General features: G+C 34.5%; 1 protein-coding gene across 4 annotated transcripts in view; it reads left to right on the top strand.

Moving 5' to 3' along the window:
* sick (sickie) overlaps positions 1-17,897 on the top strand; it is a 478,256-nt gene that overhangs the window by 131,070 nt on the left and 329,289 nt on the right. For all 4 annotated transcript variants that reach the window (XM_089643461.1, XM_089643463.1, XM_089643462.1 and 1 more), the window contains exon 2: positions 10,545-10,688. In XM_089643461.1, coding sequence (XP_089499587.1) covers positions 10,545-10,688 — 144 coding nt within the window. The remainder of the gene's footprint in view (positions 1-10,544; positions 10,689-17,897) is intronic.

Raw genomic sequence — 17,897 nt, 5'->3', positions numbered from 1 at the left:
CGAATAGGACAAAATAAAGTAGATTAGTATGTGAGGTTATGTTTGGTTACCAAATCCGACATAACTAATAAGACAAGGTTTTATGTATAGCATAAAGGATAACAAATAATTATTTTGACAAGTCAAAAATATTTCACCAATAAATGAAGATATAATATGTCTCGACGCCATCTAGTGAGAAATTTAGCACTAACAAAGCCTTTCCTACAAAAATAAAGTTGGTTGTTTACAGGTGAAAAATATAATAAGCAGTAATTGTTGATTGAGGTACTAGTACATATTGAATCATTTGGCGGGTTGGAAATAAGCCGACATAGCTCAGTGGTTTCAGAGCACCTGACCGAACATCAGAAGGCATGGGTTCAATTCCCGTTGGCGGCATTTATTTTTACACGGGAGATATTTGCAATTTGTATTTGTATTTCGGATGACTAATTATTGCTTATAATTATTTATTAGCTGAAACTTATGTTGCCGGCTTCTGTGTTTCCTCCCTCCTTCAATGTTCACTTCTTTCTCTAATCAAAAAGACCCTCCACAGGCATTCCCAAAGATGAAATAGGCCCTGAGTGAAATTATTTTCCTGTGTATAAATTATGAAAAAAACATGCTTCCCTTTCTTTATCATACTAATCAGCCCTTTGCTTGCTAATCTCAACATTTTTCTCACGATCTTACTTGGTTTTACCACACATGCGCCTAAGGGATCTTATTTATACAGCATTCAATCTTTTTTCTTGATGTTTTGATTTTTTGTGAGCGTTTCTTTTATGTTGTTTTGAAAATGATAACAGTTTCAGAGCAAGCTAATTTTGCCTTATTCATGCATAAACACGTTGTTGTTTTGGTCCGCAAGCCAGCTGACGCATTAATTACGTAATGAGGCGTGTGTGACGTCACGCGATTGTTTGTACGGTTTCTAGTGTCCCACCGAGCGCTCCTCCTTTTGTTTTGTTAGCGCTGTGCTCGGCGCCGGAGAGGCGTCTAAACTAAGGCGTGAGGAAAGTGTTAATTGTTCAAAGATAAAAATAAAGAAAATAATAAGAATATTTTTTATATTTATTTATACATCGCTTAAGCATTCTCGTTTAGTATATGTAATTCACTTGAAAGAAATGAAATTTACCTTTTTTTTTCAATACATTTCTTTGAAATTTATATTTGTTTTACGGAATTTTGTTTATTTCTTTGTGTGCAAAACTGCAGTCCCACCTGCTCCCAACCGTCTGGAGCCAGTGATACTACAGCATCCCCAGGAAGAACCTGGTTATTCAGATCTGGTCACCAAACATTTCAAGCAACGTTTCAACATTGAATAGTGGTCTTACATCAGGGCGTTTCTGAGAGTATCTTCCACTCTGGAACGTGCCGCAAATATAAGATATATTATTTTTATATAAATTACATATGACATAAGACAAATTAATCAATAAGGGATTTGAACCCGCGACCAACAGCTTGCTTGTCTAGACCCATGAATAAATGCAAAACTTGGAAACGTAATTAAACCACTTCCCGACATCCGATCGAGCTAAAACTCGTCGAATAGATTCGTTTTCGTTGACAATGCATTCTATCAACGTTTGGTGGCAATCACTCATATACGCATTCTTCTGAAATTGGATGATATGATATGTTAATCTTCTTCTTCTTCCTAGCACTATCCCAACTCATTGCCTAGGTAGGCTGTTGGGGTCGGCTCTTCTCGTTCTCAGGTTAAAGCTTCTTCGGTTCTGAGTGTCGCTTTCATCTAGGCCGTTTCTTTGTAGGATTTTGGAGCATTGGGTCATCCAGGAGTTCTTTGGTCTACCTCTGGATGACTGTCTTTGAAGCTCTATAGACATTGCCTGCTTCACTGTGTGGTCTGGTGGTCTCCGTCTTATGTGCCCATACCATCTTAACTGTCGTTCCTCTAGCTTACTGTTTATGTCAGTGACACCCAGGCTACCACGAATGCGTGAGCTTTTAATTTTATCTTTTAATGATACTCCTGCCGTCCATCTAAGCATTCGCATTTCTGCTGATTCGAGTTGCCTAGAGTAGGAGTTGTACATAGTCCAGCATTCGGAGCCATACATTATCGCGGGTCTAACAATAGTCTGGTATGTCTTTCCTTTAAGTTTTATTGGCATTTTCGTGTCGCACAAAATTCCTGTTACGGATCTAAATTTCATCCATCCCACTCCTATCCTATGGTTGACATCCGCTGCACATCCTCTGTCTCTGTGGATGAGTGAGCCCAGATACTTAAATGAGTCACAGTTGGCTAATGTTACTCCATCCAATTGCATCGAAGGAGTTACAGCATTTGGGTCTTCAAATGGTAAATACAAATATTCCGTCTTTTTCCTGCTAATTTTTAGTCCATTTTCCTCCAGGATCTTTCTCCACCTTTCCAGGCTATTTTGTAGATCACAATGATTTTCTTCTATCAGTACTACATCATCTGCAAAAAGCATAGTCTTGAGAATACTGTTCATTTCTTGACTCGTTAGGTAATTCATGACCATTATGAATAGCAATGGGCTGAGGACAGATCCTTGGTGTACCCCCACTTTAATTGGAAATGTTGGTGACATCCCTGATGTGCATCTTACTTGTGTTTCTACGTCTGTATACATATGATATGATATGTTAATATACGAAATAAATGTCGTCATACTCGATTGACATTTAACGAGGTTTTAAGTGTGGTTATTATAATTTTTTTAATGATAACTAATTTTTATAAGACAAGGTTTTTATGCACATCACAAAGGATAAAAAAATAATAATATTTGACAAGTCAAAATATTTCACCAACAAATTTAGATATAATATGTCTCGACGCCATCTATTGGGAAATTTAGCACTTACAAAGCTATTCCTACAAAAATGAAGGTGGTTGTTTACAGGTGAAAAAATATAATAAGCATTAATTGTTGATTGAAGTACTAGTACATATTGAATTATTTGGCGTGTCTTGAATAAGCCGACGTAGCTCAGTGGTCCATATCACCTGACCGGACATCAGAAGGTGCGGGTTCAATTCACGTCGGCGGCATTTATTTTTACTCGGGAGATATTTTCAATTTGCATGGATATGTCAGGCGAGTAATTATTGCTTATAATAATTTATTAGTGGTTATTATAGTTTAAAAAAACTTGTTTTTACGAGTTGATTACCTATTACAATTAATCTTCTATCATAGTTTTATCATAAGTATTACTAACAATTCGTTAAATATAATTTCACAAAATTTCTGGAACGTTCCTCGTTCCTTTGTTTTATTACTCTGAGGGCCGGTTTATCAAAACTAGCTTAACCCTGGATAAGAACTTCAGTGTGACCTAACGACACGTTTAGGTCTTTACCGTGTCGCTACTTAATCCTGGATTACATTAGTTCACGGAATTAACGCCGCATGACGCCACCTGACGTGGTGAACGCTGTTGGAACTGTTATAATAAAATTTTAAATACCAAACCGTATTTTTATAACAGCTTTCAACGTTTTGTAGCTAACTGTAATGTGTTAAGCTTCACACTTTGACCATTTACTAATAAAATATTAGTCATTCAGAATATATCTGAACACGTTTTCTCGAAATTGCCTTGTGCGAATAAATATAATTAACGAATGTGAAAATGTTATTTATTTTTAAGAACAATTGTTCGGACTACCTCATAACTTATTAGTGCTTTACTGAGTTTGCTATGAAATTTGTTAATTCATTCGTTGTAGGCCTCCAGTCCCGTTTTTAACAAAAAACAAATTATTTGACCAGATTTTATATGTGCAGCTGTTAGATTATAATATAAGGTTAGGTTAGGTTGAAAGCATGACACGATCAACTGAATCAAATACTTTTAATTAGTTCGGTCATGTTATTATAGGTCAGAACAATAGAAGAGTACAAATAAGAAAATGTATGCATGTGAATAAAGCAAGGATAATGTGCCAAGAAGAGTTGTACAGAGGTCTTATCTCTCTGCCTACCCTTTCGTAGAAAAACGCGTGAAGAGAAAAAAGGAGACGTGAGGTTTAGTTAGTTAGATAAAATTAGGTTAGGTTTATTTTCTTCCGTATTCTTTTCGTCATTGTTCTGCTTTATCACGATTATATTTTATCACGGTTATATTTTATCACGGTAATGTTTAATCACGATTGTATTTTATCACGGTTATGTTTAATCACAGTAGTATTTTATCACGGTCACATTTTATCATGGTTATATTTTATCATTATTAATTGGTTTTATTTTATTATTAATTATTTTCTATAATAATTTGTTATCCTTTGTGCTATGCATAAAAAACCTTGTCTTATAAACATTAGTTTATCATTAAAAAAAATAATAATATTTGACAAGTCAAACATTTAACTAACAAATGTAGATATAATATGTCTCGACGCCATCTAGTTGTAAATTTAGCACTAACAAAGCCTTTCCTACAAAAATAAAGTTGGTTGTTTACAGGTGAAAAAATGTAAAAAGCAATAATTTTTGATTGAAGTACTAGTAAATATTGAATTATTTGGCGTGTTGGAAATAAGCCGACGTGGCTCAGGGGTCCAGAGCACCTGACCGGACATCAGAAGGTGCGGGTTCAATTACCGTCGGCGGCATTTATTTTTACTCGGGAGATATTTTCAATTTGTATGGATATTTCTGGGGACTAATTGTTGCTTATGAGAATTAATGATAACATGCATTGTAACTGCTTATATTGTTCATACTCAGCTTATTATATTATGTACTGTACACTTATTATTTGTTTAATAGCCTTATTTTTTATTTATTTATATTTAACTATCAAAAATACAGTTTTTTACTATTAAGTCCCGTTAAACTGATTGATATCAGTTTGTCAACGGGTTCTTTTAACATTTACCTTTTAAATACATATACAATTTTAATAAGTACATAAAATATACACATAATTACATTAGTACAAAAAAAATCTTTCACATAACTATTTTTTTAACATACATTTCCTTCTGTGAGTCAATTCACAGCTTTTTATTGCGTTTTGTAATATGTTGTAAATTAATGGAACGAGGTATTCTAGAGTTCTTTGACCGTATTTATTCGGGTATCTGGGAACTACAAGTCCATCGTTTGCAATTAGTCTTGTATTATGAACATGTGTCACTAATTTATTATGTTCAGATTGAGATGTATGCTAACTCGCAATTTTAAGCCACAATATAGCACGAACAGATAATAAATTTACAGAATTGTATAGTAATGACTTTGGTATGTCATGTCTTTGTTTGTATTTAGTTTTGTTTAATAATAATTTTATCAAAGAATATTGTACATTTTGGACTGAAAGAAGATTTGTTTTTATTGAATGTCCCCATGAAGTTATTCCATATCTTATTAGGGATTCCGTTAATGACAGGTATACTATTCTAAGGGTATTGGGTGGAACAAAAAACTTCAATCTATAAAGTTTGCTCACTATAGCTCTAAGCCGCGTGCAGTATATGTATATCCCATTTAAAATTACAATCAATTGCGTATTTTGAAACAAGTTCAATATTTTTGCATGAGCATGGTTGTATTACAAAGTTATGGATGCAATTAAAATCATGAGAAATAATTTTAGGAGTTATGGTGATGTTATTTCAAGGCGTGAATGAAGTGACTGAAGCGTGGAGTTTGTATAAATGGAATAAATTAACATTTACACGTAATAAAAATAAAATATCCTTTGTATACATATCAATGAAGTAAAATATATCAGTGACCTTGGGGTAACACTGGATGTTAAATTAAACTTTATCCAACACATAATTCGCATAGCAAAACCCTTCCACAACATAAACACTATATTCCCTTTACATTTCATATATTCGCCCCCACCTTGAACACTGTACACCTATCTGGACTCCTTTATACCAAGCCCATATCGAAAGAATATAAAGAATTTAAAAAAAAAATTTAAACACATAAATTATAAACTAAACTTACACTTCTCAAATTATACCGAATCCATTAAATTTCATCATTTTAACTCCCTCCAAACACGACGTCTAATTTTTGATCAAATCTTATTGTTTAAAATCCTAAATAATGGTCTGGACTCACCAGAACTTACCAATTCAATAAATCTTCATATTCCGTCTAGATCAACCCGACAATCTGATTTATTTTATCTACCCTCGTGTAGAACAAACATTCGAAAAAATTCCCCAATTCCTCGTATATGTGCACAATAAAATACAAAATTTTACAGCATTGACATTTTTGGTAATAAGTAATAACCTAAAGAAATATCGATATGAAGTAATGCGTACGATCGATTATTAATATGAGAGTGTGGAATGTATCGGGAGCATATCCTATCCTCTTCCTATTTTCCTCTTCCTCTCCCCTTCCTTTAACACTAAATTAATTTTAAGATATTAAAACTTCATTTCCAATGAACTTTAGCATAAGAAACTTCTGTGGCTAGACTTCAGTTCTTGTATATTTATATCTATCATTGTATTTTATATAAAAGGTGTTTGTTTCTTACAAAATAAATAAATATAAATCGAGTTGTTTTGCGGTCCGTCCTTCTTGCTTACTTCTACGGGAAACGGCGTGATGATTAGTTAGTTATAATGTTTCACAATCACGAATTCGTCCTTATTATAACTAAGTCAAGTTTATAAACGGGGCCTAAGCGTGCCGAATCGAAGTAATCTCACTGCACAATGATTCAGCACCGTGTCGAACATCAACACTGTATTTTACAAGTCTATTATAATGTCGTGCCGTCTACAGCTTTACTTCGCTGCTATTATATATATACTGCATCTGGTATCGGAGAGAGAGACAGTCCGGAAATAGAACCCTGTCCCCTCGGTTTGTAGGCGGTTCAAACAACAACGTACCAAGTATTAATAGCCAAGAGTTAATTGGCGAAGTGCAACAGGAACGGATTGCAGAATAACTATTTTTAATTTTTAAATTAGTTGTATTTTTTAATGCAACTTTGTGTAAAAATTTTGAAGCAATCGATGAAGAACTTTCCTTTCTTTAACATTTTGAACAAACGAACAGCTTCATTTTAATTTAGATAGATAGATGGTGACATAATATAAAACTGATACTTATTGGTATTGCGACCAGAATTTTTGAATACCTCTATTGAATTTACATCTATTGAATTTCGTATACATCTATTGCATTGTTTATACGTCTATTTAATTTTGTATACATCTATTGAATTTTGTAAACATCTATTGTATTTTGTATACATCTATTGTATTTTGTATACATTTTTTGAATTTTGTACACATCTATTGAATTTCAATTTTGTTTTCGTTAGTGGAAAATAATATTTTTTTTTTCATTGTAAACGGCCGTTCGAAAAGTTTTGTAAGAAAAATATTTTATAGAAATTGGGTTCGCGCTATCAAATTGACTGTACTAAATAAAGATATTTAATACATTTACCACAAAGAACAATATTACATTCACTGTCTACAATTATCAATAAGAATAATCTCGATTCTTGCTTTATTTATCTCCTTAAATCATTTTACACAGATTGCAAATCTTAGAAGTGGAAATTAACCCACTTCCCGACACCCGATATAGCTGAAATTCGTTGTCGATGACAATGCATTATATGCACTCACGCACACACACGCGCACACATATGCATTTCTCTGAAATTGGCTACTAGCAGGCCCAAGAGATGGCACGAAAATTGAAAATAAATGTATTGTACTAAAAAAACGTTGTTTTTATTGATGACGGTTTATAATGTTTTTATTGGGTGTGATAAAATTAAGTTACAATAGGGTGAAATAGATGGGGAGGTGAGGGGAAGGGGAAGTATATGGATATAGCGTATGTAGAATAATATGTATTGTGGGAAAGTTATTTTTTTTATGTGACATCTCACAAGAGCGTCCCTGTCTGTACAGTGTAAAGGTAGGGGAACTATATCGCCATCTGGTTGGGAAGCGTTGTGAGGCGGGTTAAGGTAGGGGCTGTAAGTAGGGATTTTCTTAATGCGGGTCTTGACCGGCCCAGATATTATAAAGTAAGAAAAGCAGATGCCGGTAATTCGTTCCACATAGCAGTCTTACACATAATGAGTCGAGAAACGGCCCATTCTCATTAAGCCAAAATCAATCACAAATCACGGGTATTCACGTTCACTGGTGCTCAGACTCCATTAAAATACCCGTAGAACAGATTCAGCATTCCCACATTCCTTCTGTGTATTAGAGATGGCAACGCTCTGTTAACAATGGATTTTCATTCATACCTACCGCCAACCTTTGCACAAAATCAAGTAGGTTTATTTCAGCTCAGATTCGACTTCTTGAACTTGTGATTTGTCTAGGTTTACCAGTTGGTCACTATTGAAGAATATGCTAGCTCTGTACAAGACGTAAAGTTTGTTGGAAGCCAGATTTACTCGGGCCTCTATTGAGTCCAGATAATTGAGCCGGTCTTACATATTACGCTTACTCCAAGTATTTAAATGGAGTCTTGTGAAGTTGTAAGGTACCGAGTTGAATGAAGCGAATTCACTGTATGGAGTTTTAGAAATGTATTTTTTTTTTTTTTTTTTTTAATATTTACTCCACACAGGAGGCCCTGAAGAAAATAATTTCCCTCAGGGCCTATGTCATCTTTGGGGATGCTGTGTGGAGGGTCTTTTTGTGGAGAGGAAGGAGTGAACATGGGTCTTGAAGAGTCCCATGTTGTAGGAGGGAGGAAACACAGAGGCCGGCAGTTCGTTCCACAGCCGAGCTGTTGAACTTAAGAACGAATCATAGAAGCGACCCGTTCTCATGTGACAAGTGTCAACTGTGTACAAATGTTGGGCGCGCGTTTGGCGTGTATCCCGACTACGCACCGGTGCCGAAGGGATCAATGACGCTAGTTCCTCAGAGCATCTTCCATTGTAATACCGATAGAACAAGGACAGCATACCTACCTGACGCCTGTGCTCTAAAGATTGCAGTCCGTTTGTTAAGATTGGGGAATCTATCAAACGGACCGCCCGTTTCTGCACAGAGTCAAGGGTTTTTTTCAGGTATTTTGGGGCTCCAGACCAGAGATGGCTGCCAAATTCGACAGTAGGGCGCACTTGCGATTTGTACAGGGTGAGCAGTTGTGTACTATTAAAGTATCTGCGGGCCCTGTACAGTACGCCCAGCTTCTGAGAGGCCAACTTTACTCTAGCTTCGATGGAGCCCCCGTACCTGAGCTGGTCACTTATAGTTACACCAAGCATATCAATGGAAGGCCTGTTCGGAAGATTGCTTCCGTTGAAGGAGACTAGATTATCATTTGGATCCCTTTTAGACGTAATCAGACAGGATTGGGTCTTTGAAACATTAAATTCGACGAGATTATTTTTACCCCAGGAGGAAATACTCTCGAGATTACCGTCCATTCTCTGCTTCAAAGCCCTCCGAGCCGTTGGAGTTTGTGTGCCCTTTGGGGGCTTGTCAAACAAAAAGCTATCATGAACTGTACTGTCATCCGCGTGACAATGAATCGGTGCACATGTCAAAAGGTCATTGATGTGCAACAAAAACAAAGTCGGAGACAGAACCGATCCCTGTGGGACGCCAGCATTTATGGAGTGCGAGGAAGAGGTGAAACCGTCAGCAACCGCCTGAATCGACCTATCCCTTAAAAAGTCAGCAATCCACGTACACAGGGATGCGGGAAGTCCGTAAGAATGCAATTTGTTGACAAGTCCTCGGTGCCAGACCCGGTCAATTGTGTATGAACACAATTTTTGTATACCTCTATTGAATTTTGTATATATCTATTGTATTTTGTATACATCTATTGAATTTTGTATACATCTATTGAATTTCAATTTTTTCAAGACTTATGGTTTTTTTTTTATCGTAAACGGCTGTTCGAAAAGTTTTGTAAGAAAAATATTTTATAGAAATTGGATTCGCGCTGTCAAATTGACTGTACTAAATAAAGATATTTAATACATTTACCACAAAGAAGTACACTGAGTAAGGTTTAATGTGTGATTTTATTTATTTATTTATTCAAACGCCATAAAATGGCTTTTACAATACAGTGATAATCGAATTACAAGCGCACAGTGGTAAACAGGATAACAATAGCAATAAATTAAAGAACAATTAATGTGTAGACAAGAATCACTATTGCAAGTGATGCAGTTATTAATATAAGTGCAGTAAGTCAATGCATAATTCAAAAAAAATATATAACAGTGTAACAATAGTTGAACTAATTTATACTAGGCTTGTATAAGACCTGTCATAAATCGAAGTATGAGGTGTCAATGATAATAGCCAGTAGTGAGTTTAGTGTTAAAATTAATTGTACTTGAAATAGCTGAGTAGGCATCGCAACTTGGCATTAACAATTCAGGGCTGTTTTGTATGGTTAATCGATTTAGTTTAAGTAGTTCGGGCAATCTATCACAGAGGTGGCTAATTTTTATGAAAATAGTACGCTTGCAAAATTTTCAGTAACGAAATATATTGATTTCTACTGAAAAACATTGTCTTCGAGAATAGGTGATAATAACATTGTCTTCTTTTGCAGATCTACACAGACTGGGCCAACCATTACCTGGAGAGGGGGCGTAGCGCCAGGAGGGTGCGCGCCCTTGCAGAATGTCGGGACGGAGACCTTCTGCGGGACCTCTTGGAGTCCGTTACCGGACAGAGGGTGCCTGCAGTACGACAGGTAGGTCAAAAAAATCAAATTAAGGCTATGCCATACGTAGTAATGCAAAATCATGTGTTTTTGGTTTGAAAATGTGGTCGCCTAGAAATGTTTCAGATGCTTTAATTAAATACTGCGAGTAAAATACATCTTGGCCTTTGAAATAATCGAGTATTTTTTAGATAAGTCTTTTTATAAGCCCAGAAAAAAATAATGTAAAGGCCTATGAAAACTGCTTTAAAGTTCAAAATCTCCTACTTACGAACCCATTTTCGGTTATGATTTTATTGTATAATGTGGCAAATTAAGTTATTTATAAAATGATCGAAAAAAAAACAAAATAAAATAAAAGGCACTTTTTGGCCATGTTTTTTTCTTGCATAAATCAAAACAGGCGGATGGTGTTACCGGGAATTTAAACCTTATCGCCATCTACGTAAGGGTTTTTATTGATAACGGCTCAATTTAAAATAATGCACGACGTAGTGCATCGCCTTAAATGTTCAACGAAAATAATTGTAAATACTTTTTTTTCTTTGCGTCGCTTCTCTGGACATGTTCAGCAAATTAACGAAGAAAGAAGTGTAAGGAGAATGTAGGGTGAATATGAATGGTAGAGGAAGTCTGGGATGCCCGAAGAAGGCATGCCACAATCAAGTGAACCAGATATATTTATTGTTATTAAGTTTAATTTGTAGAACTCCATTTTATTTTTTATTTTTTATATATACAATAATATTATTATTGGGTTTATAAAAACAGTTTATTTTTAAACAAGTTCTGCTGTGTAATTATTATTACGCGTGACAGCTGTTTCGCCCTCTGAAGGCATTATCAAACTGTGGGTAGCCCACTTACAAAATTGATTACTTAAATAAAGTAGAAGCATTCCTAAAACCAGAAGACTTTGAAATCTTAAAAAAGGACCCAACGGACAAAATTTCAGTAAACGTGCGCAACCTAATAAATAATTGCCAATCAATATTCCCAAATAAATTCGCTAGAAGAAGTGCAATGGTGATGAATCCAAGGGCTCCTGCATTATACGGACAACCTAAAATTCACAAGGATAATATCCCCATACGTCCCGTGGTTTCTTTTATAAACGCCCCAACGACAATACTCGCCAAAAAACTTAACTTTCTTTTCAAACAACATACTAAATTCTACCCAAAACATAGCGTTAAAAATTCTCTCGAACTTGTAAATAAAATAAAAAACATTAATCTACCGCACAATTGCCAGTTCATATCTTTAGACGTGGTCAGTCTCTTTAGCAATATCCCTATTCAAGAATGCCTTAAAATCATTGAAGATATTTTAGACGAATCTAATATAAACCCAGTTACTAAAAAAGACTTATTCGATCTATTTAAAATTTGTGTTGAAACTAACTACTTTGAGTTTAATGATAAATTCTATCAACAAAACGACGGATTACCAATGGGATCGCCCCTCAGTCCACTTCTTGCAGAAATATTCATGGATTACATTGAAAAACAAATTTTAAATTCAATCTTTAGCAAACACATAATATACTATGTTCGTTATGTTGACGACATTTTGGTCTGTTGGAAAGGTACCAACAGACAATTAGATCTTTTTGTCACATTTGCTAACTCCATCAACCGTAAAATCTGCTTTACGGTTGAAAGAGAGTGTAATAATAAAATTAATTTTTTAGACCTAACTATCGGTAGAGAAAATAATAAACATACGTTTGAAATTTTCCGTAAGCCTACATTTACAGATACGACCATTAATTATAAATCTTTACACCCATGGTCACATAAATTATCTGCCTACCACTCAATGGTACATAGGCTTACTAATATCCCACTTGACAAGAAAGCATACGAGAAGGAAAAAAATACAATCCTAACTATTGCTAAAAATAATGGCTTCAAGGGTAGAGACATTGAAAAAATAATTAATAATAACAAACACAAAAATAACCTTAAATTAATTTACCCAACGACTAATAATAAGACGAATAATAAATTCGGGTGTTTAGAATTCATCGGACAGACATCTAATAAAATTGCCAAAGTCCTCAAAAAGTGTGGTTTAGATATTGCCTTCCGCACAAATAACAACTTAGGATCATCTCTTAAAAACTCAAAAAGTAAGGTACTCAAATTACAAAATAGTGGCATTTATAAACTCCAGTGTGACGAATGCAACGCTGTTTATGTTGGACAAACGGGCCGGTCCTTTAACACTAGGTTTAAAGAACATATAAGATCTTTTAAAAATAATAATAAAATACAATCTCAATTTGCCAAACATCTCCTAGATGAAAATCACTCACTTAATGATAATAATAAACCAACTCCGTTACACATACAAAATAAAGGCCGTAAACTGAATCTTTTAGAGCAGTTAGAAATTAACAAAAACTCTAATAATCCAAAAGCTATTCTAATTAATGAACAAACAAATATAATTCGTTCACCCCTACTAGATATCTTCAAACCTAATGCAAATATGAGTGCACTATGAAGTACTTAATAATGCTATTAAAATAACCCTATGAGTCATCGTTTGGGAATAACTAACATAAAGACATTCAGTCAAATTTAAACATTACACTAATTGGGGAAACTTTGCTGGGGTAATAACCATTAATAATTTTTGATATTTTACTTAGAAATCAATTAAGAAATCAGTAAATGAAATTAAAATACCTACCTAGAAATAATATAAATTTATCGTCTGTAAGTGGGCTACCCACAGTTTGATAATGCCTTCAGAGGGCGAAACAGCTGTCACGCGTAATAATAATTACACAGCAGAACTTGTTTAAAAATAAACTGTTTTTATGAACCAGATACTTGAGTCGGGCTATGTCAAGAGTCGGACTACCAGAAGAGTATGTATGGGACGATGTATGAATGCGAATGCGGAGGGTGTGCCAGGACTTCTCTGCCTACCCCTGCGGAGAAAATTCATACTGATTAGTTAGTCAGTTATGTTGGAGATAGAACGTTTTGATTTTTTGAAAAAATAACGTATTTTAAAATGAAGTTGAATGACTGCTTGTATACATCTATTGAATTTTGTATACATCTAATGAATTTTGTATACATCTATTGAATTTTGTATACATCTATTGAATTTCAATTTGGTTTTCGTTAGTGGAAAATAATTATAAGCAGTCAAAATGATAATTTTTGCGGCCGGCCGAAAAGCGTCTGACATCACGGTACAACATACGCGACGTACTGCTGCATTGCCATTCGAATTATAAAATATTTAATTGAATGGTCTCTCTTATGACGTCACTAGACATCATTGCAAACTGTTTACCCAACTTCATTTTAAAATGCTCATTATCTTCGTTATTTTTTAAGATATCGAAAAACGATTTTTACTGTAGTTATTTAACTCTTTAAATATAACATATTCTCATAGTAATGACCTCTACTATCATTATTGTTTTTCAGGACAAAATTTCTATGCATAGCACAAAGGATAACAAATTATTATAAGCATATGAAATTGAAAATATCTCCCGAGTGAAAATAAATGCCGCCGACTAAAATTGAACCCGCACCTTCTGATGTCCGGTCAGGTGCTCTGGACCACTGAGCCACGTCGGCTTATTCCCAACCCGCCAAATAATTCAATATGTACAAGTACATTTATTTTTACTCGTGAGATATTTTCAATTTGTATGGATAATTCAGGCCAGAAATTAATGCTTATAATAATTTGTTATACTATCATTATGACCATTCCTACTATCCCGTGATTTTTCGCGTAATGTATGGAATATTGTAGCGGGTGAAGATCGTACCCAATAATGATTCTTTGGTGATCTATGTACTGGTATTTATTGGGGAGCTACTTGTAACCAAAGATGGATAATCCTAGAATGCATCGCCTTTTATACTCAGAAGCATGCTATCTCGCTTGCACTTATACACATTCATATAAACATCGCAGTATGTAATAATGACGCAATGTTTTAGAATCTTTGTTTTAAACTCCGCGCTTTGTAAACCCAACTCATCTCAGCACCCCGTACTATATTGACTATTGTGTCTAACTTCTATTTAGTTGGGCGCCAACTAGACTGTACTTACCCACTCCATGGACACTTAGACAGACCGTGTTATATGTGTCAGCTACTTTAAAACTCTCGGTTCACAATGTAGATGTTGCTAATAAATCTATTTCGTTGGCTTAGTTACAAAATTCTGAGCAAACTTTAAACTAAAAACAGACAACAATACATTAGATATAGGTTTTTTAACGGTTTTTTTAGCTTACATTTTTTTAACAGCCTTCTGAAAGTATTTATTTTATTTTATTTATAACTAGCTGTACCCCGCCACGTGTTTTTGTGGCTCTGTGTTTGTTCTAAATATTGCGTTGAAATTTTGACACAACGTTGCACTCGAATGCGCGTGTGTTTTATATATTTATTTATTTATTTTATTTTATATATATGTATATAAATTACAAAAAATACAAAACAAAATGAACCTTTGTCCAACTGGGAAGGATTCCCGTTTCAGGACAGCCAAATTGTGTATTTAGTACATAATATTCTTACAATGGAATGGCGATGCTGTGAAAACAAATTTTGAGAACATTATTGATTGCATTCGAAGTGACAGGATGGTTTCTTAATCCTTGAAAGAATCGCAAAGACGTAATTTATTACCAGGGTCAATTTGGATAACATTAGTAATTGCATTCAGAATAGATGATTGTTTTCTTTCGTGACATCACAAGTCTGAGATTCTTTCCAGGCCTTTTTGGAGAACATTTACAATTGTATAGTTAGAATTTCCACATTTATAAATCAGTATAAGACAAATGAATCCCATAGTACTTTTTTTTAGAATTTCTTATGTGATAGAATACCTATAGTATTTAGATATCACCTGTGACAGGTAAAAACATCATTTTTTGTAAAACAGTACCTACCGACTGTTACGACGTAAAAGAAACACGCGATATTGTGTCTCTATCTGCACAGATTGAGACACAGCTATGCGTGGCGGGGTTTTGCTAGTTAATTATAAAAAAATGTCTTGTTAGGTTATTGTAAATTTTAAGTCGTAACTTATGTAAAGTCTCTTTGTCCAAATGTTGTATCTTTTTTAGGTATTTGTAAGGGCTGGTTGGATGAGTATTTTCGAAAAAAATTCTGGTATCTTTTTTTAAATTAGAGTTCAAATTGTTTTTGTGTTAATTTGTCTAACATCTAGTGCCTACCTAAAATTATATTTTACATGCGTTTGTCTCGCCAAAATTTATAGATTGTATAAATAACTCTTCTAGGGATTGTGTGTTCAGTTTTCGTCACCTAGTTTAGTCGCGTTTAGCTTGTACGAAACTTTAATTCGCAAATTTGGCACATGAATGCGACAGGTCAAACCAATAAAGATGCGCCTCAAGATTACCGACAAACACACATAACGTGCTTATAGCATATATAACTTGCAACTGGAGTCGGATATTTTGATATCATGACTTGCTTTTGTGCCCGGTTTTGACCGTGTCATGTTATAAGTAGGTAAATTGTAAGTATCAATACTTGAGACTTTTATTTCCGATGAGAGTGTTGAAGGAAAGTAAATAAGGTGGGGGAAAGTTAGAAATGTTAGTTTCCCGGCGTTACACGGACTTAACGCAGAGTTTTTCGAAATCAGATGTATATAGCTTTCATCCATCTCGGAAATAAATGTGGTTTAAAAAACCACAAACCCAGACAGAGACACTCTTCGTTATTTTATACACGGTGTCCGGAAACTCATAGTACAAGCAGGAAACTGGTGAATCCATGTCACATTTCGAGTCGATTTTGTCTAATATATTTTTTTATGTGACCTTTGGTTTACTAAATCGAGTCCGAAGATCAAATTTTAGTTAATATCAGCTGTATAATGTCTTTTAAAAAGCGTAGATTAAACGTTGTTCAAGATACCACATGGCAGGACAGATGTTCTAGCACAGTGTGGCATGACAAGAGAAATGGTACCATTGAATAAAAATTCTAAAATAGTACGATACATTTAATTAATATTTAAATTACCTTTAATTCCTTAATGTTAAAACAAGTAATAATTTACGTACCTACTGTAAATAGTTGATTTATTTAAATAATTTCTTTTTTAATTTAAAATAAGGAATTTTATGATTTATCCAAGGAAATGTCACCATTTCACTTACTTTTTATTATTTTTTAATTATTTCAATTTGACAACATGAACTACGATCATGCAGACTCTGGCGGGATAAAAATATAGTTTCCAAGACGGCCACCATCTTAATCCGGAACCGGAACGTAACAATAAAATTTATAGATGGATGAAATGTCTGATTTTTTTTTTGTTATTTGTTTTTGGGGTGTTATGCCGTGTTGCGCTAACTCCTTCTTTAGCCGACGTTTCGGATCTACCGGATCTGCCCTGATGATGGACACTGCAACGCTGTCCGAAACGTCGGCTAAAGAAGGAGTTAGCGCAACACGGCATAAAACCCCAAAAACAAACAACAAAAATGCTTTTGGCCGTGAGAATCTAAATATTAAAAAATATATAAAATTGTTATGTTATACTATATTCCTTTCGCAAATTTTTTAGTGGGACAAACAAAATTACAATTAACAATGATTATAGTATGCAATTATCATCAATATCTTCGTGATTTTCTATAAAAGGAAATGAAAGCCTATCAGTAACAGTTGGCATCGGTTTGTTTCTCTGAACTTAAGGCCACGTCGTGTAACGTTCAGAACCGGGTCGCTAACAATAACACTCCTTATGTAGATGGCGATAAGGTTTAAATTCCCGCTAACACCAGCCGCCTGTTTTAATTTATACAAGAAAAAACATCGCACAAAAATTTTTTTTTTTGCTAAGTTCAGGCAGAAATATTAAAATGTTTGACTGTTGTTTTTTAATTTGCCAAATTATAAAATACAGCCATAACTGAAAAGGGGTTCATAGGTACGAGATTTTGAACATTAAAGCAGTTTTTAAAGGCCTGACACTTTATTTTTTTCTGAGCTTGTAAAGGAACGTAAAAGACTCTATTATTTTATAGGCCAAGATGTGGTCTGCAGGTAGTATTTAATTAAGGTAGGCGGCACTTTATAGCTTGGCCTATTTCAGCTTGAAATAGGCCAAAACTTGCGTGGTTTATAGCGTGGTCTGTCACAGGCTTAAAGCACTGAAATATTTATAAACAATCAAATTTTCAAACCAATTCACA

Source organism: Hesperophylax consimilis, chromosome 19, assembly GCF_061612785.1.
Source record: "Hesperophylax consimilis isolate HC1 chromosome 19, BYU_Hcon_1.0, whole genome shotgun sequence".
Classification (NCBI taxonomy): domain Eukaryota; kingdom Metazoa; phylum Arthropoda; class Insecta; order Trichoptera; family Limnephilidae; genus Hesperophylax; species Hesperophylax consimilis.
The sequence above is the reverse complement of the archived record's forward strand: the minus strand, read 5'-3'. Positions and strand labels throughout refer to the sequence as shown.